The following is a 27521-nucleotide window of genomic DNA, read 5'->3' as shown; positions in this document are numbered from 1 at the left end:
TTGCAGGGTCACCCCAAACTTTTTGCTTTCCTCCTACATTTTGCTAAATTCGTTTTTTTTGGCCTTAGGACTCTGAGCACTTTACCACTGCTCAACAGTACTAAAGTGCATGTGTTCACTTCCTAAAACATGATAACATTGGTTTTTACCCAATTAGCATATTCAATTTACTTATAAGTCCCTCATAAAGTGTACTACATGTGCCCCAGGTCAGTAGATTAAATGCTACTAGTGGGCCTGCAGCACTGATTGTGCTACTCACTTAAGTAGCCCTCTAACCATGTCTAATACCTGCCATTGCAGAGCCTGTGTGTGCAGTTGGAACTGCCATTTCAACCTGGCAAAATAAACCATTTAGAAGGCCTAAACGTTCCTTTTTAATACATGTAAGACACCCCTAAGACAGCCCTGGACAGCTCATATGGCAGTATACAATGTATGTAAAAAGAAGGATGTGTATGTCCTAATAGTAAAACATCTCTCCTTTTTGTTTTTCGCTACTGCAAGGCTATCTCTCCCATAGGATAACATTAGGGTCACCTTATTGCAGCGGCTTATAAGTGTAATTTCCAATTGGGAAGAGATAAACTCTTTAAATCTGATGTTTTTGAAATCACAATCTAAAATCCAAACTTATGGAGAAGTCTGGTTTTAAATTGCAATTCCGAAAATGTCACGTTTTGAAAGTTGACATTTTCTTGCTTTAGCCATTTTATGCCTGTCACCTGTCTCTGATCTCGTAGCTGGGTGTAGTTGGCAGTTGGGCTTTGTGTATCCCTCGTAGACAGCCACACACTATGGGAGCTTAGGTGTGTCTCAATGGGCCATCTCTGGCAGGATGGGAGGAAGGAGCTGGGCACAGCCTCAGTTACATCTGAATAGGATGTGTCCTGTTCACACACGAATGGCTGCATGACCCCTGTGGTGAATCTAGAGACAGAGCATAAAGGGAGGGGCTCTGTGCACTTCAAAGGGCTGTCTCTGACGTCTCCACCACTTCAAAGGCACCACTGGGTATGAGTACTGGATCTCAGACATCACCACGTCAGTACACTGCTGGACCTGTGGATACTCTGCCAGAAATGACTGCCACTCTGCTGTTCTGCTGGACTCTTGCTTTGCTGTGCTGACCTGCTGCCCTCCTGTCCTGGTGAAAAGGACTGGACCTGCACCACTTAACTGCAGAACCCAGAGGGACTCCAAGGGCTAGTTGGCTGGCCTCCTGATCTGAAACCTAATCAACATAACAAACTTCCAACCTCTGTCTGTGGACTCTGTAATCTGTGAGTCTACCCTGCCAAGTGTTGCCACCCCAGGCCTAGGCCCTTGAAAGTGAGCCTAAGGTGCTGGCCAGTGTAACTGATGTATCTTCTCTGCTGAGCAATGCATCCCCAAGCAGAACCAACACATATCCTCGGCTGAGCGGCGCATCCCTTAGCAGTATGAATGTATCGCCACTGCTGCGTGGATGGGACCCATCACGAAAGACCCAAATCACCTCCTACATCTTCAGATCGACTTATCACCTTTGGAATGGCCGTAGTGCGCTGCTTTTCCCAGCGAAAGCTCCTCTCATCCATTGTCGATGGGAGCCTCAATGGCAAAACCCCACATCTCACCTTCACTGCTCATCGGAGTGCATCGCATCTACGACATCGGACTTTGCATCGTAAACCCCGTCAACAGACTTCTGAACGTCGACGCATCAGAACCTCACACCACAGCCTCGTCTCATCTCAGAACCGATGCGTCGCCTCTGCTGCGCTACGCATCTTAGCAACGAATCTACACAATGCTTTGCAACCAGGATTGAAGGTACTTTGTTCAGCAGGCCTAACTAGGTCCCTGTACCTGGCCCACACTCCATCGGGGTTCGCCTGAACTTATGACTTTGTCCTGGTCCGGCATGACCAGATATCCCTCAATAGCGCTTTATATCACCATAAACTTTAAAATTCAATATCTCCCGTTCTACTAATTGTATTTTTGTTGTTTTTGTCTTGTTTTATTTATTAAAATCTACTCTACTTTTCTAAAACTGATGTGGGATCTTTTTGTGGGGTGTTTTCATTGTTTTACTGTTAAGTGTTGCACAAATACTTTACACATTGCCTCTAAGTTTAGCCTGACTGTTCTGTGCCAAGCTACCGGAGGGTAAACACAGGTTAATTTAGGGTTTGACTGCCTCTAATCCTGACTAGGGTTATGGTTGCTGCTTGACCAGGGCTCATACCCCTGTCAACCAACAATCCAATTTCTAACACATACAAACTATATGTTTTTTTAAGCTCATTGAGGGTTAGGTATTAGTGCAGATTCTGTATCAATATCTCATTGCACCCTGAAGATATAATGAATAATGTGGTGATATTTAAAAATGTTAACCAAATTACTAAATTATTTGTTGCATTCCTCAGATGGGCAAACATAAATAGCAGGACTCTCACAAAAGACATTTTGTCCTGAATTTATGGAGTCTGACAATACCAAATTTGTGTGGGTTTTCCTGGTGAATGTAGTTCACCAGTAGTTTTAGTGCAGATCACATAACTGTGGCAGACTCACTGCTTATTGTGCACTTTTCAGTTGATAACATATCAAATTTAGGACTATATGGAAAGTGTAAAAACTATATGTTTTATAATTTGGTACAACTAAGGATTCATTTAGTGCAAGCCATGCCTCCTTTCTTGAACAGTATGACTATGAGCATGAATTTTGTCAGAATCTTAGCACTTTATTTCCCTAAAACATGTAATGTACCCTAATCTCTTTCACACTGGAACATATCTCTTGTAAGGCTTGATCTCCAACTTTGTTCCTCAGAGTTTTCTAAGCTTAGAGGTACCAGGCATGTTTTGGTTTTCGATAGATTCAGAGTGTCCACAAGTTGTTAACTAGGTGGAGTGCATTATGATAATTCAGAAATCCGCAGCAAGTGAAATGCCGGCTTAGGATTCTTACCCTTTGGTTGCAATTATCAGCTCTGAAGTGTATAAAAAAATAACCCAACATTGCATTTTTAACATTCACACATTATAAGGTTTCTATGCTGGGTGCCAGACTACATTTGCTTTGATTGGTAGTCTGGTACAATAAGCTGGACAAAAAAAAATTATTGCCATTTTGCCTCTAAAGCATGGTTGTTTCCTTCAGCCTTCCTCACACAGGAACATACCTCTTCCAAGGCATAAAACAAATGTTTGTTCCCTTAGGTGTTCTGAGTGTAGGGTATTGAGACTTGGTTGGCTTTTGTATGGTTTTGAACAGGGATCCACACTTTAGACACCAGTGAATATTTTTGAGGTGGAATAGCATTGATGATGTCTGCTGTATTTGGATAGAGAGTTGGCTGACACCATGGGGATTTCTAAAAATGAGAGGCACTGGGGAATCCATGGTGATGTGGCTTGGAAGCATCTCAACACATTTCGCTCAAAAGAAGCCCTTCCAGATGACAAATAATGGATAGAAAAAGATGATTTCTTCTATTTTCTGTGAAAGAAAAATCCAGAACTTCAGGAGAATGACAAATGTTCTACCATCCATTGTTCCACTCTTCTGTCGAGAAAAACAGGAGGCCACACTTGTGGTTGGACCTATTGCACAGCACAGGAATAGGCCAAAATCGTCATTATGTTAGGAACACAATGATTTTATATTGACTTCACACAGTCACTTATTTGGCTTCTTCCTCTCGGTTACTTTAGTCCCCCACCCCCACAAATTTGAGGTACTGTTTTTATTGGTGATGTGTGGGAACACTGTGTGGTGCAAGTTTTTTTGGTGCCCTCACATTCCTGAAATTTCCTTTACAGAAACATGAGACAATGCTCATTGACAAGATCAATGACAATTGTATGATTTCCTAGAGATGAAAGAAAGGAATTGTAGGAAATTGAGTTACCCATTGAGAGGGGGTGAAACCTTACTCAAGCAGCAACCACAATGTCAGGGTGAAGTCATAAGCAACCCTAAATTAACTTATGCTTAATCTTCTGGTAGCTAGGCAGAAAAGAACACAGGTTTAACTTAGAGGCAATGTGTAAAGTATTTATGCAGCACTTAAAACAGTAATTAAGTGAACACACAACACGAGAAAAACAAAAGAAAAATCCCACACCAATTTAGAAACATAGAGAAAAATATAATAAAATATTTGAGAGCAAATCAACAAAAATCAAATCGGTAAAACAAGACATATGCAATTTTAAAGATTTAAGTGAAAATAGTGCCTATAAGTACAATTAATCAATAAATCAATCAAGACTTGTAGAGTGCGGCTAATCACCTGGAATGGTATCCCGGGGCTGAGATCCTGCTGCTATCAGTCAAAAAGTCATGTCTTGAGTACCTTTCTGAATTTCGGGAGAGAGGATACCGTTTGGAGGGGAGTTCCTTATAAGACTTGTTGGCTAGGTAAGAGAATGAGCGACCTCCACTGTAGCTTCCACAGATGCAAGGAATATGAGCGAGGATGCAGAGCGCAGGTATCTGGAGAGTAGGTGGAACTTTAGGTGGCGGTTGATGTATGCTGGCCCTAGATCGTGGAGGGCCTGGTGTGTCAGCATCTTGAACTGGTATCTTTTCTGGATGAGGAGCCAGTGGAGGTTCCTGAGTTGGAAGGTGAGGTGGGTCCTTTTGGGTAGGTCCAGGATGAGTCTTGCTGATGAGTTCTGAATGGTCTGGTGTCTCTTCAGGGGTTGGGTGGAGATTCCTCAATAGAGTGTATTGCCGTAGTTGAGTCGGCTGGTGACTAAGGGCTTGGAGTTTTTCTGGTGTTAATGGGGAGCCATCTGCAGATGTTACTGGTATGTGAAGGGTGTGGAAACAATGTTGAAAACTAAAACAGCGATATGATTAAGCATTCACTAAAGACATTAACTCTCCTTCCTTAGAAAATGTTTGTTGTCTTATGTTGACTAATGTCTGGACTCCATTTTGTATTGTCATGTCTCCACATGCTGTGCACGAGAAGAGTCCTTCCTTCTCGCTAGTTGCTCTTGTAATCTGCCTAGTAACAGTCTATAAATAGCTCCTTTGTCCGTCTGGCGCATGCCCAGACTTGACCACATCTGTAATCAGTTAGTCTTTGCTTGACCATGTTTTCGCGGGCTCAGGAAATTGGTTACTCCGCCCACATATTGGTTCTGTATCGAAAATGTCCATAAAAGGTAATATTCCTTGCTTCATGTTGTATCCACCCACTTATGAGCCCCTCTGTTGTGTATAAAAGGGGACCGTGTACGCAAGTTCTTTGTACTACTCTGTGCAATGCCAAAGAGTGTTGTATAGGTTGTAGGACCACCCTTAAGGGTTAATAAACTTTGTCTTTGTATTCGCAGCTTCCGTGCCAACTTCCTTCTAACCTTTGTTACAGGAGAGCGAACCCTTGTATTCTGCGGGCCTAGCTGGGGCTTGTATTCTTGTAAATGTGTAAATGTGCAGATATTTATATAGCGCAAATCACCAACCGGTCTCTAAGCGCTTGCTTAGGGAACCCGTCCTGGTATTCCCCTGTGAGATAACCCAGCAGGGCATCCACAAGGTGAAAGCCAGGCATCCTGCCGCGAGGGGCCATTGTGGAGATTAAGCAAGCTATTGCCCAGAGTCGCAGAGTGTGAACCCATGAATCGAGTATGCACTGGAGTGAGAATTATCAAGTCCATGGACAATTTATGGACTCAAGACCCAGCCGAGCCGGGAATTGAACCCTGGTCCCGGGCTGAACTCTGCTTCCAGGTCTGCCTACTCTAACCAGTGAGACACACTTCTCTTCAATTGGCGCCCGTCACGTGGGGCTCATCGGCGACTCGGATGCTCGAAGGATTGGTCGTGACGAAGGTGAGGAATTTGGCCGGGGATGTGATCACTGCCAGCGGCGGTTTTAGTCCTGGCATCCCGAGGTTTCCTCCTTCCCTTCCGAACTGACCTTCTGGGTGGCGCCGGTCCTCGACTGAGACCTCTTCTGTCGGTTTGCCGCGATAGCCGTTTGGGCGAATTTTGGAACTTGGCAGTTGGAATCTGGACACTCTTGATTGGTAAGAACCGTTGTACGGTACTTGCTCCGAGTTTTGAAGCCTGAGTTGGCTATTTGAGTTTGATTTGTGATGACCGGTCATATTTTGTATTGATTACTGTGAGAATATATGCGTTGCAACACATATAGGCAGGTAATGTGGAGATATTTCTCCGGAACTGTGACAATTTGAACGGCACAAAGTTTAAGTGCCATTTTTTTGATAATACTGCATATTCTGCATTATTTTTGAGCATGCCTGCTTTCAGCGCACTCCGTAAGTGGTGCTGCTGTTTTGGAAACCGGTTAAATCTCGAGGAATCTGCTCCAGCCCCCCCAGAGGGGACTCCTAATAGGGATATGTATGTGAAGCATGGTCTTTCCTCTATAATGTACAGCACAGTGTGGAGGAAATACACCAAAAAGGATCCTGAGTTGCGATGGCCTTTGTATGGATCGTTTGATATGCGTAAGATTGAGTATGTGGAACAGTGTATGTGTAAACGGCGTGCTCGGCAAGACATGTTTGAATGTGTACGGTTATGGGTGAAGGAAGTGCGTGAACGAGAGAAACGTGAGAAAGCGCTGTTTGATAAAGAACAACGGAAAAATGATCATGTGAGAGCACAGGAAGCGAAGCATCGGGAGGAAAGGGAACTGGCGGAGAGACAGGAGAAAGAGCGTAGGTTGCAAGTCTCGGGTCAGTATGCTGTCCGCCAGCCACTTTATCCTGTCCTTACTAATCTTGAAGATGATTTTTATTTATTAGATCGCTCTCCGCCCCCTTATGTTGGCGCGTCCGCCCCGAGAACGCAGGATTCTGAATTGGTTTCGGATAAGGTAGACACGCGGTCCATGTTATCAACTGACCGTATGGGTGAGCTTCGGAAAATTTCTCTTCGTGCGCTTAAGGGCAAGCTATTTCTTTCCGAATTATTGGAGTCTTTGGAAAATTGGCGGGATAAAGAGCAGCTGTATTTTCTTGACACCTTTTCGCATGATGTGATTACTGCCTTTCGGAAGTATTCTGATGTTTTTGAGCCTGATGCTGTAGTTTCAGATGCTAAAGCATTACGTAACGGTACTTTTTCTCTCTCTAAGGTACCCGATGCGGTCCGACGGCTGTTTACATTGCGGGATGCGGCGTTTGAACTTAAAGAGAAAGCGCGCCTAAAGGCAGGGGAGGCGGAGCAATCGGATTCCCGTACCGGCGGCGACCAATCATCTACTTCCCATTCAGATAAGAGTGAACTAGTGCATGCTAAACCGATGCGAGAGGCGGCACCTTTGTATGTTCCTCCTAAAGGAGCAGGAAATAGTTCAGATATATCTTCCCCCGATGCTAGGGGATATTTTGTGTATAATTGGGTTTATACTCCCTGGCATAGGGCTGATGTTATGGCATTAAAGAATGCATTACCTGACCCCCTCAAGAATCCAGCGGCCTTTTACGAAGAGGTCGAAGGGGCCTTGAATTCTTGTACGATGACTTTAGCAGATATAGATTTGTTTTTCGGGCTTATTTTACCACCGGATATGTGGCGATCTGTGCGGAAGGTGGATGATGTTACTGCTTTTAAGGCTAGGTGGTCTGCGATTGAGGATGAGGATAGGGAGAGAAAACCCGCGCAAAAACCACCCCAGCTTATTTTAGATCTTCCTGCTGCTATCATGACTAAATTGAAAACAATTATTCCCCCTAAAAAGATTGATTGGAATATGTTAGCATCATGTAAACAGAAGGTTGACAAATCAGTTTCAGACTTTTTTACACGTTTTGAGGAGATGTTCCATGATTTCAGCGGTCAGTTGCTTAAGGATGATACGGGCCGACATCTTTTTGTCGATAAATATGTGGCGAATTTATTGCCGGGAATAGCAGCTCGTTTAAAAGCGAGTGAAAGTTCCTGGTCCACGTCGTCTCCGGCATCCCTCCTGACTATGGCTCAGTATTATGAGCGTCAGGAACAAGAAGCGAAGGGGCATGAGGAGAAGAAATCAAAAGATTTGAAAACTAAGGTGATGTTAGCACAAGTATATGGTCCGCCTCGTCGGGGTGTCGACAGAGGTAGAGGAGGATCTTATGGTCCCCCTTCCGGTCGATCGGATGTTAATAGAAATCAATGTGCGTATTGTAAACAGTCAGGCCATTGGGCCAGAGAATGTCCGGTATTATATGCATCTTGTCAGGGACGTGGCCAGGGACCACCGCGAGGTAGAGGGGGCTTTTCGAACTTCAGAGGGCATTCCAGTGATCGTGCTCGTTTTGAGCCTAGCGTGCAGCAACGAGATAGACCTAACGTATTTGATCGGCAAAATCAGTATCAAATGACTGGGAATGACCGCCCTGGGTACTATGATTCGCAGCATGCATAGGATTGCGTTGGATGGGGGTTGGAATCAGTTGAAGTACCGGTTGATCAGCAGGGTCCTTATGTTTCAGCAAGTGTTTTGGGGTCTACTGATCGGTTCCTAGTTGATACCGGAGCTACTCGCAGTGCACTATCTAAACAATTGGTTCCGAGGGCTCCCCCATCTGGCTTAATGGTTACATCGGTAGGGTTTGATGGTACACTCTCTCGCAGCCCTCTTTCTCGACCCCTTCTCTTCCATGTTGATCACTTTTCTGCACCCTGTCCGTTTTTGCTCGCTCCGAACACGCCCGACAACATTATGGGTCTCGATATGCTTAAGCACTTCAGAGCTACGATCCGCTGTTCCCCTACTGGAGTACGTGTGATCTTAAACGATAATCACCCCCTGACAGACCGGATGTGTGTGGTTGCGGAGGATACTGCATTAGCCTCTCTTCCCCATTCTTTGTGGGCCGTTTCAGATACTGATGTAGGACAGATGGTGATCCCGCCTGTCCACGTTAGTGTCCAGGAGGGTGCGGTGTTACCGCGCCTTCCTCAGTATCGTATTTCCCAAGAGGGGGAGTAGGCACTCATACAGATTGTGCAGGATTTGATTAAGGTGGGAGTAGTGGAGGAAGTTCCCTATAATGTTTGCAACAGTCCTATTTTACCCATTTTGAAGAAAGATACTGACACCAGGGTTTATCGTTTTATCATTGACTTAAGGGAGGTGAATAAGATAGTGATTCTTCAGTATCCAGTGGTTTCTGATATCACGACGTTACTCACTTTGGTCCCGCCAACGGCGACTGTGTTTTCAGTCATTGATTTGAAAAATGCCTTCTTTTCAATCCCTATTCACCCTGATAGCCGATATCTTTTCGGTTTCACTTTGAATAATAGGTCTTATAGGTTTTGCAGAGTCCCTCAGGGCTATACAGAGAGTCCCAGTATTTACAGTCAAGCATTGAAAAGGCACTTGGATTCTTTTGTTCTGCCTGACGGTGTCGCCCTCATACAATATGTCGATGACATCTTGTTGGCGGCTGACACTCCTGAGCTGTGTGAGCAGACTACGTTATCCTTGCTTTCCTTTTTGGCATCTCACAATCACAAAGTGTCGAGGAAGAAATTGCAGTTCTGTAGACCAAAGGTGACTTATTTGGGTCACCTTTTGTCTAAGGAGGGGCGTGCACTTACACCAGATCGTATTAAAGCAATTTTGGACACACCAGTACCTTCCACACAGAAGGATGTGCGTGCATTCTTGGGTTTGGCCTCTTTCTGTAGGCAATGGATATTGGGGTTCTCACACATAGCTAAGCCATTGTTAGCACTTTTGACAAAAGACACTCCGATTCCTCTTCCCTGGTCCCATGAGTGTGAAATTGCCTTTCAGCAATTACGACAAGCCCTTTGTTCAGCACCAGTGTTAGGTACCCCTGATTATACGAAGCCCTTTTCACTGTATGTGCATGAGAAAGATGGATGTGCATTATCAGTTCTAGTACAGATGCACGGCGACAAGCAGCGCCCGTGTGCATATTTTTCGGCTGTACTTGATCCTGTTGCCCGAGCATTACCAGGGTGTTTTCGCTCGGTTGCGGCGACAGCTGTGTCAATACGCCAAAGCGAGGGAATTGTGTTATCTCACAAGCTGCTGGTATTAGTTCCCCATGCTGTGGATGCCCTGCTTAATCAGACAAAGACGCAGCATCTGACCAGTGCCCGTTTAACGGGATATGAGTTGACGCTTTTGGCTCCTCATATTACGTTAAAGAGGTGTGTAACATTAAATCCAGCCACATTGTTGCCATTTCCGGAAAATCAGCCTGAAGCACGAGAAACACATGACTGTATTCTTGTGACTGAGGAACAGACAAAGGGTCGTATTGATCTCCAGGATACGCCCTTTACAGATGTAGATGGAGAACTGTGGGTGGACGGATCATGCCTGAAGCTATCAGATGGTACGACTTCAGCAGCGTATGCAATTACCACATTACAAACAATAGTGGAGACAGCACGCATACCGCAGAAATCAGCTCAAGCAGTGGAACTGATAGCATTAACACGAGCGTGTGAGCTCAGTGCAGGATTGCGTGTGAATGTTTATACAGATAGCCGCTATGCCTTCGGAGTAGCGCACGATTTCGGCCTACTCTGGAAGGAGAGAGGGTTTCTAACGTCACATGGAACCCAGATAATGTATGGGGAGTTAGTTCACAACCTCTTGACTGCACTAACATATCCAAAGAAGATTGCTATAGTTAAATGCAGTGCCCATAAGAAGGTGGTTGATAAAGTTGGAGAAGGGAATGCTTTAGCAGACCGGGTGGCGCGAGAGACTGCGATGCAGCCTGGTGCTACTGCAATGTATGTTGTGAAGTCGCAGACAGAAAGATGGCACGATGCCAGGAAAGAAGTACTGGAGATACAGAGGACCGCTTCCGATAAGGAACGGGAGCAATAGTCCAATGATGGAGAATTAGATGATGAAGGGTGTTGGAGAAGTAAGCAGATGGATAAATGGAAGTTACCCACTGCTTTCGTACAACCTATGGTCCAGATGGCACATGGACTAGCGCATGTCGGAGCTTCCGCAATTGTCAAATTACTCACACGAGTTTGGGAGCATCCGGAGATCGCTAGTACGGCAAAAAGGGTAGTGCAGACCTGTATGATTTGCCTGAGGTATAACCCAGGGAAGGGTACACGAACTCCAGCAGGAGGGTTTGCGACACCCACTGCACCCTTTGAGGTTCTGCAGATGGATTACATTCAGCTTGAGCGCTGTAACAATCTGAAGTATGTTCTAGTAGTGGTTTGTGCCTTCAGTAAATGGGTGGAGGCCTACCCTACGAAAGACAATACTGCAATGACTACAGCAAAGATGCTATTGAAGGAGTTTTTCCCTCGATATGGGGTTTGCAGATTGCTGTGGAGTGATAACGGGCCTCATTTTGTAGCAGATGTCATTAAGTATGTCCTGAAAGGACTAGGCATAACGCAGAAGTTTCATGCGGTGTTTCACCCGCAGTCTGCGGGACTGGTTGAGAAATATAACGGTACACTGAAGCTAAAAATTGCTAAGATTCAAGCTTCAACTTCTTTGACTTGGCCAGATGCTTTACCGCTGGCATTATTGTCAATTAGATCGATACCGCATTCTCGGACCGGTCTCACGCCCTATGAGACTGTGTTTGGGCGCCCAATGAATATTTGGGGCCCACCAAAACCACAGTCAATGTATGATGTACCTTGTGTAATGATGAGTGATTATCTGGCACAGTTAACGGATAATTTGGTTTCTATTCATCAACAGGTTCGAGAAGCACTCCCTGATCGGTCCACAGGTGAAGGCCATAACCTCCGACCCGGTGATTTGGTGATGGTAAAGGCTTTCCAAAGGACGAACAGTCTGGAACCAAGATGGGTCAGCCCTGAGCAAGTTCTGCTCGCAACAAGGACAGCTGTGCGAGTTTCCAATCGGAAGAACTGGATCCACTCCTTGCACTGTCGTAAAGTGCCGTCTGGATTGGTGAATCCTGCTGTGTTGACCGACCATCGAGAGATCCTGACTGCGGAGAAAGGCCGTGCCGTGGAACCAAACGACACTGCGGAGCTCTTCCCGGACCAAGTGATCCCCGGAGGAGGGAGATATCATCTTCGACCGAGGAAGTGATTTTTCTTTTCTGTATCCAGATACGTTGTCAGAACGGCCCTTAGGTTAGTGAAACGGAGAGCCAATGAGGCAAGGGGGGGGGGGATCAGCCCTGCATTAGTGTAGCGACACCCGTCTTGGCCCGCTGGTGAAGAAATCAACCGCTGCCTAAGGGGAAGAGTTCTGACAACCTTTTAGTTTCAGGAAGATATTGACTTTTTACTGCAAGATGGAAAAGAAGAAGATTCTTTGTGCGACAGGCTTTATTATTACTGTAGCTATTGTTGGTATAGCTACATGGTTTGTTGAGGATGTGACTCCTGCCCGGGAGTTGCTTGTTTTGACTACTCCAGTGCCTGAGGAGCACTACTTTTATACCCTTCCGTATCAAGAACTGAAGCATCGTCAGTCTTATTTGAATAACACTTTCATCCAGATGTTGCATCATACCCACGTTGCCACGAATGCTACGAACTGTTGGATATGTGGTATGATGCCAGCTCATCAGAAGAAAGGAGGAACGCCATTCATACCTCTTCCTTTTTCTCATAATGGCTCTTGTAGAGCATGGTACACTTTGCTTTTTGCCACACGGAAACCTACAGTGGGACGATTACTTTTCAGACTTAATAGGGAATGTCATCAAGATAGAGATGGCTATCCACAAGCGAACGGAACAATATGGGAATGGGAAGAATATCGACCAGACAATGAATCGATTCCCTAAATCTTCACGAACACCAGAGACACTACAGGACAAGACACTTTGTGATTCAAGTGGCACAAGCTCAAGCGGACCTGTGTGTCCAGAGTGTGGGTCATATTCCTGTCGGTGTTAGTGATTGTATTATTGTTTTGAACATAGATGGGCTAAATAACAGTACTTTCTTAGCTTCCCATAATACATACTTTGTATGTGGGAATAAGGGTTATTACCGCTTACCGGCCGGCTGGTCCGGAGTATGTTATGTAGCGTTTTTATTACCTCCTGTATTCTTAGCACCTGCATCCTATCATAAAGATTTGAAGCTGCTGAACAATGTAACTGTAAATAGGTATAAACGCACTCTATCTATTGATGATGTTGATCAAACTGATACAAGTTTGCAACAGTATATTGATTTTAACTTAGGATTGTTTTTCTTTGTTGGAGCTGCCCTAAATAGTAGGAAGGTTCAAAGATTGACAAGAGTCGTAGAGGCTGTGACGAATCAAACCGCTGCTGCACTTGGGAATCTTACGGAAGAATTACAAATGACTAGAATTGTTGCATTACAGAATCGCATGGTATTAGATGTTATGTTAGCTGATAGAGGTGGAGCATGTAAAATTATCGGAAGTAGTTGTTGTGTGTTTATTCCTGATCATACGCCATCAGTTTATAGCGCTATTAATAAACTACATAAAATAGCGGCTGAGATCCATACAGAAAATGGCACTTGGTCCTTTTCCGGATGGTTTTGGGCATTGATCACTACATGGGGATGGAAGGTTGTAACTGGTCTCTGTATTATTGTAGCAGTTCTGTTTTCCTGTTGCATCTGTGTCCAATGTGGTCCTTTACTCTGTTCTTTATGTGTGTCATTTTGTATTCCTGATAAGAAAGCTATCGCCAATGTCACCCATCAGAAACATTTAACCAAAGAGGTGGAAGAGATGATGAAAATTGACATATTTGATGATTATCCTAATAGGCCGAATGTCTTCAGTAGATGCTGAAAGGGTCGTCTGTTGAAAACTAAAACAGCGATATGATTAAGCATTCACTAAAGACATTAACTCTCCTTCCTTAGAAAATGTTTGTTGTCTTATGTTGACTAATGTCTGAACTCCATTTTGTATTGTCATGTCTCCACGTGCTGTGCACGAGAAGAGTCCTTCCTTCTCGCTAGTTGCTCTTGTAATCTACCTAGTAACAGTCTATAAATAGCTCCTTTGTCCGTCTGGCGCATGCCCAGACTTGACCACATCTGTAATCAGTTAGTCTTTGCTTGACCATGTTTTCGCGGGCTCAGGAAATTGGTTACTCCGCCCACATATTGGTTCTGTATCGAAAATGTCCATAAAAGGTAATATTCCTTGCTTCATGTTGTATCCACCCACTTATGAGCCCCTCTGTTGTGTATAAAAGGGGACCGTGTACGCAAGTTCTTTGTACTACTCTGTGCAATGCCGAAGAGTGTTGTATAGGTTGTAGGACCACCCTTAAGGGTTAATAAACTTTGTCTTTGTATTCGCAGCTTCCGTGCCAACTTCCTTCTAACCTTTGTTACTGGAGAGCGAACCCTTGTATTCTGTGGGCCTAGCTGGGGCTTGTATTCTTCAACAAGAGGAGGCAACTTTGTTGATCTGGCATTTCATGGTGAGTTTGCTGTCTAGGATGATGTTATCCCATACCTCGGTGGCATGTTTGCAGAGCGATCTGGTATTGAGCAGGATACAGTGGAGTGATTGCGTGGCAGATGCAGTCAGTGAGGTGGATGTGGTAAGGGTTCCCTGGGTGGTGGGAGGTTCTGAGTTGCAGGCAAGGTGACAGAGGCAGCAGGTGAAGGGTCTTATGGTTGATCTAGACAATGCAAAGCAGCAGTTATTGTTGCAGCATCTTGGGTCTACGGCTCAGAGTTCTTCACCTGCATATCTGTGGATGGCCAAAGAGCTAGGGTTCCTGGCACTGAGCGTAGTCCAGGCACAGACGGGCTTGCTATTGGCATGCCAACTGCACGGAGCCTCTAAGTAGGTCCTGGGAGGGGGTGGGGCCCTGTGTGGCGGGAGCGGTGAAACTGGCAGGAATGGAGCGATCGGCTCCAAGAAACGGCACAGAACAGACACTGAACAAATTAAACAAAAGTTAACAATTGGTGGTGAATTACACTAGCTAACTTACTGGGTACAGTAAAATAAATAGGCTAACTAACTGCATACCACAGTACATGGCAGTCTAAACTTACTGGACACAACAAGATATTTAACAGGTGCATGATACAGGAAAGAAAGAGTTAGGCACAGAACATAACGGCTGACACAGGGACTGGCTACAGTGAACACAAGCAGGCAACACAAGCGCAAGGCAGGTTACTGGCAGCAGAGGCGTGTAGCAGAGTCCAGGAGATGTGCAGCACTTGGGGAGCAGATCTGAGACCTGCTCAATGGGGTCACGCTGCAGTCTCTATTAAGTAGGTCCTGGGAGTGGGGTGGGGTGCTGGGTGGCGAGAGCAGTAAACTGGTTGGGAAAGGAGCAATCAGTTCCAAGAAACGGCACAGTACAGACACTGAACAAATTAAACAAAAGTGAACATGTGGGGCTGAGTTACCATGGCTAACTTAATGGCTATAGTAAAATAAACAGGCTATCTCACTGGATACAACAGTACATGGCAGGCTAAACTTACTGGACACTGCAATACATTTAACAGTGGCACAAAACAGGAAAGGAAGAGTTAGGCGCAGAACAGCTGACACCACAACTGCCTAACTTTTGGCTACAGTGAACACGAGCCAACTTGGGTTATCCAGTTGTGCCAGATCAGGACTAAGTCACAAGTTCAGGCCTCCCACAATGGAGTGTAGGCCGGATACAGGGACCAAGTTAGGCTTGCTGAACAAACTATCTTAAATCCTGGTTGTGGTGCTTTGTGAGATTGTGCAGTGGGGTCGCGTTGCACAGTGGTGGTTCCGATGAGCTGAGACGGCAATGCGAGGTTCTACATTAAAGATGGATCATGCAGTGTTAATTCCGATTAACCATTGACAAGGCTTGCAATGCCTGTGTGGCTGTTGAGGATGCCATCGATGGAGGCCTGCGATGCAAAGTCCTGCATCTGTGAAGTGTCGTGCAGCAGAGTTTCTGATTAGCTGTGGGCGATGAGACAGGATCTTGCATTGGCTTGTGTTGTGCAGCAGGGGTACTTATGTGGAGCTGCGAGCAGATGTATTGTGCTGCATCAATTCTGCCCAAGAGACCACAGCGGGGTTGGCAGAGCACCTTCAAGCCTATCTCCAAGGGTCCAGGACTGGGTTGGCCCCACTTGGGGCCAAGACTCACAGCAGACAGAGTCCAGGTGATGGGATCAAGGTGGTTGGATGCTTTTTTGTCCATGAGTCACTGATCAGGAGGCCAGCTAGCTAGCCCTTGGAGTGAGTCACTCTGGTGGTAATGGGTTCAAGATGTTGGCCCAGTCCTTGGCACTCGGGTAGCAGAGTAGCAGTCCTCCTTGCAGCAGAGCAGCATAGCAGTCCATCTGAGACTTCCACAGGTCCAGAGGTGGACTCCAATATTTATAATGGGTGCAAGCTTTGACGAAGGAGAAGGTTCTTGAGATTTCCACCCTCAGAGATGTTTGGAATTCCCTGCCTTCTTGCCCTGGCCCAGCTTGTCTGGGGCACAAAATAGTAGTGTAGTGGAATCATGTCTAGCACAAGTAATATAGTCACTATGTTGTTAAGTCCAACCAACGGATTTCAGTAATTTAAACCTGGGCTCAACCTCTGGTTCATTGGGGAAAGAGCAGAAATGTGTAAAACATTAAGATGTGAGTGTGCTGAAGCAGAGCCTTTGTGATGTGTAAGTGTGGTAGGCGACAGGCCCTCCCTGCTATCAGTCAGAGATGGTTCATCCTTCCAACACCTATTTCCCCTTTGTCTTATTGCCTGGGAGCTATACACAAAGACCAACTGCCAGCTACACCTAGTTATGTGACCCAGGATAAAGGCGGCAGGTACCAAATAGTGGGGACAAGAAAATCCAAACTTTCTAAAAGTGCCATTTTCAGAATTGTGACTTAACCCCTTCTGTGCCACGCCCTTTCCCCCTCCTGTGCCGGGCGTTTCATTAGTGGGTGGGGTTCATGACGAGATAGTCTCGTCATGGGCACAGCGCGACCGTGCTCCATGACGAGACTATCTCATCATGGGCACAGAAGAGGTTAAAATCTGTCTTCACCATTAAAGTGGTTTTAAATTACTATAGTTTAGACACCATACTCAATATTCCCACCTGCTCCCAATTGAAAGGTAGCACTTATTAAATGTAATAAGGTAACCCAATATTATCCCATGGGAGAGATAAGCCTTCCAGTAGTGAAAAATGAATTTAAAAGAGTTTTTCCTTACCAGAACATGTAAAATGTAAAACTAATCTTCTAACTTTTTTAATATAATGCACCCTGACCTATGGGCTGTTTAGGGCCTACCACAGAGTTGACATATGCATTAAAAAGGAAGGTTTAACCCAGGCAAGAGGCTTATTTTACCAGGTCAAAATGGCAGTTTAAAACTACACACATAGGCTGCAATGGCGGGTCTGAGACATACTTGACAGGCTACTTAAGCGGGTGGCACATTTATTGCTGCAGGCCCACTAGTAGCATTTAATTTACAAGCCATGGGTACATGTAGTACCCTTTTACTAGGGACGTAGAAGTAAATTAAATGTCACAATTGGGTGTAAGCTAATGGTACCATATTTCAGGAAGTGAGCACACACATTTTAGCAGTAGTTAGCAGTGGCAAAGTCCACAGAGTCCTAAGGCCAACAAAAACAAGATCAGCCAAAAAGAATAGATGAGCAAGTCAAAAGGTTTGGGGGAAGACCACTCTAAGGCTGATAGGTCTATCGGTAAACAGCCTGTCTGTGGGGGATATACTAAGACACTCCTAGTTCCTCTCTGACAAACAAAGTACAGGTTGCCAGGATCCTGACACTTTTGCAGTGGTTCTTGTTTACTTTACCCCAAACAGACTCAAAATGCTATATTTCAGGGAATTTTCAAGAAGGCAAGACATTTCTGCCACTCTAAACCTGAGCCCTAAAGGCTAGTAGTAGGTGTGTGTGGTGTATACTGTGGTAATGCAAGTGTCCACCCATATCTAGCACTAAAATCCAGTTTGAAACAGGCACTGTACCCACAACAAACCCAGACACTGAAGTCTAGTAGGATAAAAGCCGAATCACTCAGCAACTAGACAGGGAATACACAAGATATGTCCTTGCATCCTGTTTGCTTCCTTTGAATGGAACAACACTTTTACGTGCCTTCAGACAGACCTGTCATGCAGGATTTGACACAGGGGAGTCAACAGGAGGAGCATAGCCCCCACCCTGCATTTTCTATTGAGCTCAGAGGAGTCATCTCTCCCCAATCAGGTCAGCCTTATGTGTGTTCCTGGGATTAATTTTGCACATCATTCACACCTCGTTCAAGGCAGAGCACTGGCAGGGTATCGCTTGAGAGCTAATGCAAATTAGCAACCTTAAAGCTAAGCTAGGAAATGGACAACTTTCTAAACGTTTCTTTCCCTAAATATTTATTAAAAATTCAACTCCGCTATTGAATTGGAATTTGAATAACTTTTACAAATAGTAATTTATTTAATTTTCTAGTTGATCCCTTTCCTGAGTTATCAGCTATAGGATTTTAATTTGCACTCTGGTTTTCTACATAGGACAGCTAGGCCTACCACAGAGAATGTAGCTTTTGGGCCAAGTCACTATAGGGATATGTTAACATTAATAATCTACATGTCCCAAATATATATATAAAAAAATACCATGCACCCTACCATGTGGGCTATAAGGCCTACATAGGGATGACATGCTAATATTTAAATGCTAATATTTAAATGAGAGGTATTTACCAATCAAAAATGCTATTTTAACAGGTTGCACTGCAGGTTTAAACTGCAGCAGTCAGGCACGAATGGTAGGCCTGAACTCATGTTGTACTTGTCACATTAGATATTGGTACAGTACTCCCTGCAGTCCACAGTTGGCATCTAAATTTCTGTGCCATGGTTGCAGTTTCTACACCATGCAATTTGGCCTTATAGCAGAGTTAAATACTTAAATCAGGGATTAGCTAATTTGTAGTGTGCAGAATCTAAAAATATGCACTAAATATAAGCCACAAATTAGGGTGGTCACGTGAAAAGGGGCATTTGCTCACAGTCATCAATGTGGGTTAGGTACATATGTAATGCAGCATCTACCACAAGGGATATCTTGGTGCTAAGACCAACCAAGTAATCCAAATAGCTGTCACTAGGACATCAAGTTGAGATGCTAAGATTTTTTTAAATAAGCAAACAGACAAGTGTTTAAGGCTTTCCTAAAATTGTATTGATTGTCTTCCTGCAGAAGGTGCAGATGTAGGACTTTCCCTTTGGTTGCTAACATGTTATTAGTTATATGTAAGGTTATAAGCAGTGCATTACAGGCACTAGTTAAGATTAGTTTATCTAACAATAACTAATGAATTTCAGTGATTTTTAGGTTTTGTTTTGCACCTATAATGGCACTTTAATAGTGCTTTTTCTGTGAATTTCTGAGTTTTTTTTTAAAGCATACATTAAGGTCCTATAAAGTATAACCAAAGAAAACCATAACTTCACTTTAACCCAGAGGATTTATGTGATACACTGGATGTAGCATTTACCACATAATTATGGATTAGCCACATTCGCCACTTAATTGCCACAGATTTAGCATAATTTACAGATTTCACAAAAAAGTCTTTATAGCTCAAATGAGTGAAAATAAAAATGCCAGAGAAGGAGCTGCATAATTTACCTTTTTGCCACATAAATTAGATAACCTAATTTGGTCCACCATTCAACATAATCCTAGTAGCCCTAACAAAGATATAGCAATGCAGAGTGGTTTGGGGGCCGTCGATATGTGTCATATTTCACTGGGATCGATGAACTAATTTTAATATTTCAGGGTTATCCATACAATATGGGTTATTATACCACTGTGTAATATTTCTAAATAGTTGTCTCGGAAGTGTTCACATCCAATCCACTTCTACATACAAGAACAAAGAAATAGGCACATAGAAGAACTAGACAAAACAGATACAAAGATATCCAGGAGCGGATCTAATAGGGATTTATGATCATACTAAAGAGGATCTAATACATTATTCATTATCACTAATGAAGTCATTTCATCAGAGAAATATTAGACTTGGTAACCAATTAAATGCTGATATAACACGCAATGATCAAACACACGTTTGATCGCTGTTTTTGCGTGGAGTGTCCATGAAACAATTAAAAAAAACAACAGAGAATGTGAGTACGCGGCTGGGATTCTGCTCTTGTGTAGATCAGAAAAGGTTGCATTTTAGACAAATGACAAGAAAAACTGCGTATATCAGTGGCCGGGGACTTTTTACAATTGCCTCCACTTAATCACATTAAAACGTTAACCGTTAGAGGGAAATAAACGTAAATCAAAGCTGGAAATCCCTGGCGGATTAAAACTATTCTGCGATTAGGCTGCCATGCGGCGATTCCTATCAGCAGAACAATAAACAAGGCGCCCTTTATTTCCCAGGGCCTTACATAGACATTTTAAATCCATTAGCATTTAAAGGCTGCGCATTATTTTGTTTTTTTCTTTCCTTTCATCTACATTGTTCTCCGCTATTTTACTGTCTCTGCTGTTTGGCTGTTGTCATGCACCTGTGTGCCAGCCAAATGTCCTGATTAAAGATAGTTAATCCAGAAACCTTTTTATTCCATTCTTCTCTTCAGGTCCAGTTATAGCTGGCTGCCTTACAGCACCCAGATCTGGCTTTAGCGCTGGTTGCGCCCTGTGCGACAATGTTTGTTGGCGCCCCCCAATGACCACCTCTGCCATAGATTTCCTTACTACCAGCCTTACACAGTGCCCCTCAAGTCTCCATAACCACACTCTCCCAGATGCATTTAATTCGTTTTATAGCTCCACTCACACTAGAGTAGGGTGTCAGAGCACTACACAGAGACAATCAATCATAGGTTGGTATATCAGTGTATAGGAAATGTTACTTAAGACAGAGGACCACAAGTTGTAGAAGTAACATGTCATCCATACTGGTAGATAGTATAGTTTAATAGTGCTTGGTCTGGAGAAGCACAAAATGTAACACCATGGTTGGGGGTTCTATATACTAAGAAGAATTGATTTTTATCCAAATGAACCCTGTTTTCAACATTAGGATGATGGAAGACTGGGGAAAAAATCATAACCTCTAATCTATACCTTGTAGTTTGCATGCAGCTCTTTAATGACGGTTAATAGCTCACTGTTCTATGTTAGGATTTTAACTGCAAGTAACAAAAGGATCTCTGTGACAAAAGGAAAGCAGTAACCCACTGACCTATCTACATTACATGCACTTTGTGATCTGCAAGGTACACTTTCTTTGCAGCAGGCCTATTAACCCTCTGCACTACACAATGATGAGTCAAAATGTCCACTAGACAAACTCCAATCTCTCGCTAGGTAAGAACATTAATCACCGGAGTTATCGTGACATTTTTATTGCTGCCTGAAAATTTCTGGCGGCCAGGGACACGCTAGCAGGAGATTTTCAAACGCATGATATACTTGCAAACATGAAGTCCCAACCCAACGCCAGCACCTGCCATAGAGCCGGCCCTGTCAGCACCTCTGCAAATAGTCACAAGAAAGCATTACATCCCAACAAATCCCTTCTAAAATGGCCCTATTTCTCAGGTAACAGGAACACCCAAGTGGCTCCGAATTTCCTTGCACTGGAGTTGGGAGTGTCAACCATGGAAGACTGTGAGTTAAGCAGTGCAGTCGACTGTAACGTTATTTGTATATTTTGGGCTTGTCTGCATGAGGTCCCGCCAAGGCTAATCCACCTGTGTAAGTAACAACTCAAAGCATGCCAAGAGTGGGGTACGGGGTACCTTTTGTCAGCGGCGACGTTTCCTCGCAAGCATCTCTTTAGCTGTCGTCTGCCTCCGTTGCACACAGGTGGATCACAAAACATTTGATATATTTATAATATTGGCCCTTTTACCTGCATTCCATCTGCTTGGCTCAGGTACAGCTGGATGTTCAAGTAGTCAGGTCGGTTTTCCTGCCAGAGCTAGAGAGACAGCATGTAAAGCAAGCTTGGATTAATGAGTGGATACTCTATGTGTAAGCTTGGTTTTCCCTAATGTGCCTAAAAAGGCAGATTTTTCATGCTTCTAGCAGACATTTGCATCACAGTCATATATACATAATGCTCACGACAGACATATACCCTGGCCTTATTGTGCTCGAAATGTAAAATATGAAACTATTTTCCACTAGTGCATATTTTCTGCTCAATTGTTCATCATCAGAACATACAAGATGAACATGCGTACTGACATGAGCGTAATAATGTCATTGACACTGATCAGACATTGCATAAGATAAGACATATATTACAAATAATGCAACAGCAGAACACAGAGAAAAGAATGAGAATATTGCGCAGACAAAATGTTTGGAATTAGTGAGTATCGAAAGGTGTAATTAATTCAATTAAATTTAAAAGTAGCGGATGAAGACATTTAAAAACAGGGAATCCATATGAGTACAGAAGCAACCTGTTCTTGAAGTTACATACAGAGCAGTATGGCAGGTTCCAAGCAAACAACCTGTGACTAATTTAGTACAATAATTAAGTAGTGGGTAATCTTACAATGGGCAAACTGGCTGTGCTAAATAAACTGATTACATAAAAAGATTGGGTCACTCTTGTGAATCACCGACTGCGCCACATGTGATACTTGATTTTTCCCATTTTCTTTCCGTGGTACTGATTTCCACACTTTCCTGTTTAAATTTTCAAGTTCCCTCATTTCATCCATGTGTTGGGTTCCTCCACTTTGCATTCCCAAAGCTCCTTTATCTAATTTGCTTCCCAGGGTCATCTGTATTTTGGGTTTGTAAATTGACTGTGTACCCAAAGCGGAGTCATTTAAGAAACTGTCCCTACTTTTCCAACTAGTTCAAGTTAATATGTTCCCAGTCGAGCAAAGGCCTACCTAATCAGGGAAACCAGGAACAATGCTCTTTAAAAATGGGAATACAAACTCAGGAGAACAGTGCATAATTACATAGATTAGAGTGTCTGTAAGGGTTTCAGCTGATAAAGAACTTTATCAAAAACCCACAAACCGTGATGAAGCTGATATTAGACTCAGTACGGAAACATGGCATCCACAGAAAAAGTTACTCAGTACATTCCAATACTATCCCACAGGTTGCCTCCAGAGAGTCACTTGGAACTCAACTTGCATTTCACATTCGTAAATAAGGCAATCTGGGATCTCAAACACTTACGCTGTCCCACAGGTTATAGGGCATATTTTCAAGGGTATAGCGCCACCGGAACATCACTTTTATTGACGTTCCGGTGGCGCAATGCCCTGCTCCACATTTACAAAGTGTTGTTAAGCAACTTTTTGTGGCTTAACGCTGCTTTGTGAATATGGTACCCTTTCACACACTTTACTGCATGAAAGGGGCGTGCAATGTGTGTTGCTGTGGGCGTTCTACTGAAACACCCATTGCGTTTTGGTGCTGCCCCAGATTTACAGGGATGTGTAAATCTGAGGCAGTGCCATAAAATAAGGCCATGAAAAAGCAGGCGTTAGATTGGCGCAACGGGGAGAAATACTTTTATTTCTCCTCATTTTTGCTTTTTCTATACGTCCCTCATTCTGCTGCACACATAGAAAGAGCAAAACACCATTAATGGTTGTTTATGTGCAGGAAGGAATCCCTTCCCTCACATCAATAATCATTAAATAACAGTGATTTGCTACTTCTATGTGTGCTGCAGAATGTAGCACACATAGAAGTACCAAATCATCCTTATTGATTGTTCATGTGCAGGAAGCGACACCTTCCTGCACATAAACAATCATCCCTGCAACACAGGCACCCTTACACGATGGCACAAGGGTGTCTGTGTTAGCGCTAGGCAGCTATTTTTAGTGCAAGCTCTAGGGGAAACACAGGAGTGCGCCGTATCCTTGTAAATACAGAAGATCTCTGAGTTTTGGAAATGGCACACCATTTCCTTGTAAATATGCCCCAATGTTTCCCACACCTTCCCATAACTGCTATGGAACTTCTTTGTTGTCTTTGTCCCCCATTTCCTTGCAAAATAGGTGGATGTGCCACAGGTACTGCTTTGTGGACAACATTGAATAGTTGTTTCTTGTTGATTCATATCTTGGTCTAGCTTTTTTGATGACCTGGGATTTGGCTTTAAAGATGTGGTGTTTGTAGGTTCTTATTGTGTGTGGTGTGGACAGTGCTTATTGATGGGTTTTGCAAGAATCTCCTTTTTGGGATTTCAAAGGGTTCTAATTTCATCATTCCAATCCTTTAAGAACCATGTGGCTGAGGCTTAGATTTGTTTTCCTTTTCAGAATTTTAAGGGCCATGTCGTCTGTGAACACTGTCATTGAGTCACCATAGCGATTTATGAGATCATTGATATCTGAAGAGGTGTGTCTTGAAATTCATGTTCAAATGCCATAGCAAGCCATTGTTTCTCTAGGTCTCAAATCGTTTCATCCATATTTATGGTCTTGTGGGTTGATCATTTGGAATGGTTCTTGTGAAGTTAACTGGGAAAATGACGAGTGAGTGATCTGACCAGTCAAGCAGCATGGAGTTAATTTCCTTTTTGTGTATTTTGCTACAAGGTTCAATATGTCTCCCTCGTTGTGAGCTGGTGCTAAGCAAAACTGTTCAAGATTATTGTTGTTGAGTTTAATAGATAAGAGATAAATAATGGTGGTCCTTAAGGTCACCCTAATGCAGAATAAAGTGTGTGAGAATGATGTTATTGCTGGAATTGATCTAATTGACAGTGAAGAGTTCCAATAGCTGTTCTGCGAAGATTGAGTTGCTCTGCCCTTAGTGGTAGGGGAGGGTTGGCGTAATCGGATTGGGAGTCTAATGTTCTTGACTCAAATGAGAGAAGTTTGAACAAAGATGCCCCTCTTTGGTGTTATTTTTGCCCTTTAAAGAGTCTTTGATGATGGTTACCACCACCCTCCAGTTCTATTTAATCTCTCTATCTGGATGTTGGAGTATTCGTTTTGGGAACAAAAGAGCTAAGATTAGCTGAGATTTCCATATTCCAGGTGTCAGTAAGGAGAATTAGGTCTAGGTTGCGGTTGATGATTAGATCTGCAATTTTGAGGGAGTTTTTTACTACCAATCTACAGTTGTCTAGGAGTCATTTCAGTGAAGATTGGTGCAGAAGAGGGTTGGGAATGTTGGTTATTATTACACATAAGTTGTTGTGGTATATTCTATTTGTGAAGGTTGGCTGTTTTCTCATCCTGCAATTCATGGTGGGTTCTGGGACTCCTTTGTGGGTCTCAGTGAGTGTTTTTACTTTCTCTTGGCTATAGTTCAGTAACACATTCTTCAATGTCACTAGTGGATAGGGGAGAGCAAGATTTAATTTCATGTGGTTCCTTTTTACAGCAGATTATTTTCATTATGGTGTCTTTGAAGCAGAGTCTTGATTGTCTGGGTGTCATTTTAGTACTGGGTTTGTTGTTAACATGCTGAGTTCACAGGGGAGCATCTTTAGTTTGCTGTACAGAAATTCAGTTATTGCCATGAGGATGTTCATTTTAAAAATAATTGTGTTTGGAATGTTTGCGGATAGTTCTCATAACCAAATGAGAGCAGTTCAATGTGAGGATTGGGAAATTTGGGACATTGGTTGAGGGAGTTAGTGTTCATCAAGTTCTTTTGTTTAACAGGTAGAATGGGGTGGAAGGCATAGTATACACTTTTGTAGGAGCGAAGAATGGGTGCGTGATAGGGGATAAGAGTTGTAAGAGATCCGAGGGGATTGAGATTGGAACAAGTAGTGTGTGTTGTGTGTGAGGTGGTCGATGTGATGTGCGATTGAGGGATAATGGATTTTGCTTGGTTTTGTTAGATGAGAGGTGTGTGATCAGAATAGTGGGTACTAGTGCATGTGTGTGTGTGCTAATAAAATGGGAGGAGTTCTGTAGAGGAGTCAAAGAGAGATACGCATGAGGGTCGGCAGAGACTAACTGGATTTGTAAGAGGAATTGTGAGAACAAGTGTGTGTACTCATGTTAAAGGGAGAGAATGGGAGGGGAAGTATGAAAGGAATTCTTGTTGTGGGGGTCTGAGGGTTTGAGCGGTACATGGTTAAAACGAGGTACCACCTGCCACTCGAATATTGTGTTTGAGGCAGCAAGTTTGGGCATGAGCATCAAAACCAGTATCTCTACAGTGACAAAATGTGTCCTTGTACAAGAGCAATAAAGACAGTTGAATACCAGCAGCATAATTGCTATAACTGGACGTTTTCTCAATGTAGGCTTTAAGAACTTCAAATAACTAGAAACTGAGCAAGGCTGCTATTTACCAGGTTAAAAACAACAACAATCAGATAGGTGACCATTGATAATTTTGCACCAGCAACTTTACCTCCATCTGCTTTTGTGATTTTAAAGACCATGTGCATAAGAGGTTTACAGAGATTATTGGCTGTATTTGTATACTGGCTAAATCTTTTCATAGCAATGGCAGGGTCTCTTTCATGTAGTGAGTGCTGGGCTCTGATTGAGACAGTGCCAAGAGCTCCTTTCATATACACCCTGGGATCTAAAAATTGGCATTACCACCAATGTGATTTTCTAAGATGTCATTTTCTGCACAGTTCATGATGGGATGGGTTGAAGGGGGAAGATGCATTCAACCTCCTCTCACCCAGATGATATTACATTATGTGCATTGTATGGTGGGATGGGTTGAAGTGTGTGTGTGCGCTTTGACCCCTGGGGAGCCCAGATATTAAAGTCACTTTCTGGTACAACACTTCCTGCTTTATCTGGTCTTAAAAGGGGTTCATGAAAGAGTCTACTTTCAAGGCAAGGATCTGGGTCAAGCACACTGTTGATATCTCTTCCAGGTCAGGGTCAGTGGATAGTGTCACTTTCAGATCATAGCTTGTGGGTCAGGTTCTACTGGTAAGTCCACTTTTGGTTCATGGTTTGTGGCTGACATCACTTCCAGACCAAGGTCCTTGGATGAGATCTTTTCAGGGTCAAGCCCTGTGGATAAGGTCACTCCTCGGTTAATTCACTTTTATATCTTAGCAGTTGGGCATGGCTTACGCGCTCGATCAAGATGGCGGCGGTCTTCTGAGCTCCGTCTTTACACAGAGCTAATGAGGTGATTTTCGACCGTACAGAGCCCTCGTACTGGGCTCCCTAAACAGGTATCATCTCTCGCTGTGTCTGGCGATCATGTGTGCCATTGGGTGAGTTTCTATCTCACATTTTAAGGATTTTCTCCGAGACGACTCTGCTGTGTGAAGGGTGTATGGCCGCCATTTTGTCTACGCAGTGCTCATAATTACACCTCTCCTTGAATTTCCAATGCGGTATGCTTTCATTTGGTGAGCCGTTCTTCACTTTTGCTCAACTAAATATTTACAAGAGAGCTCTATATGCAGCTAATGCATTTCAATTATAAACAGACTTTGATGCCTCCTCATGAGTATACCAGCCGATTACTCCAGTCAACTCTAACATTTTTATTTTTTGCCATGAAGTAATGATCATTGTGTGCACTTATCAGCAGAAGTTCTAATGTGCAATTTGGTTAGATGAGAAGCAGTTTCTGAGGACGGACAGG

General features: G+C 43.6%; 1 protein-coding gene across 2 annotated transcripts in view; it reads right to left on the bottom strand.

Moving 5' to 3' along the window:
* The window catches only part of NOX4 (NADPH oxidase 4), a 699867-nt gene that overhangs the window by 50107 nt on the left and 622239 nt on the right, over positions 1-27521 (bottom strand). For both annotated transcript variants that reach the window (XM_085623140.1, XM_085623139.1), the window contains exon 16: positions 21856-21924. In XM_085623140.1, the coding sequence (XP_085479266.1) occupies positions 21856-21924 (69 nt within the window). The remainder of the gene's footprint in view (positions 1-21855; positions 21925-27521) is intronic.

This window comes from Triturus cristatus, chromosome 8 (genome assembly GCF_964204655.1).
Source record: "Triturus cristatus chromosome 8, aTriCri1.1, whole genome shotgun sequence".
Lineage (NCBI taxonomy): Eukaryota > Metazoa > Chordata > Amphibia > Caudata > Salamandridae > Triturus > Triturus cristatus.
Note: the sequence above shows the minus strand (reverse complement) of the source record. Positions and strands in the feature narration are given on the sequence as shown.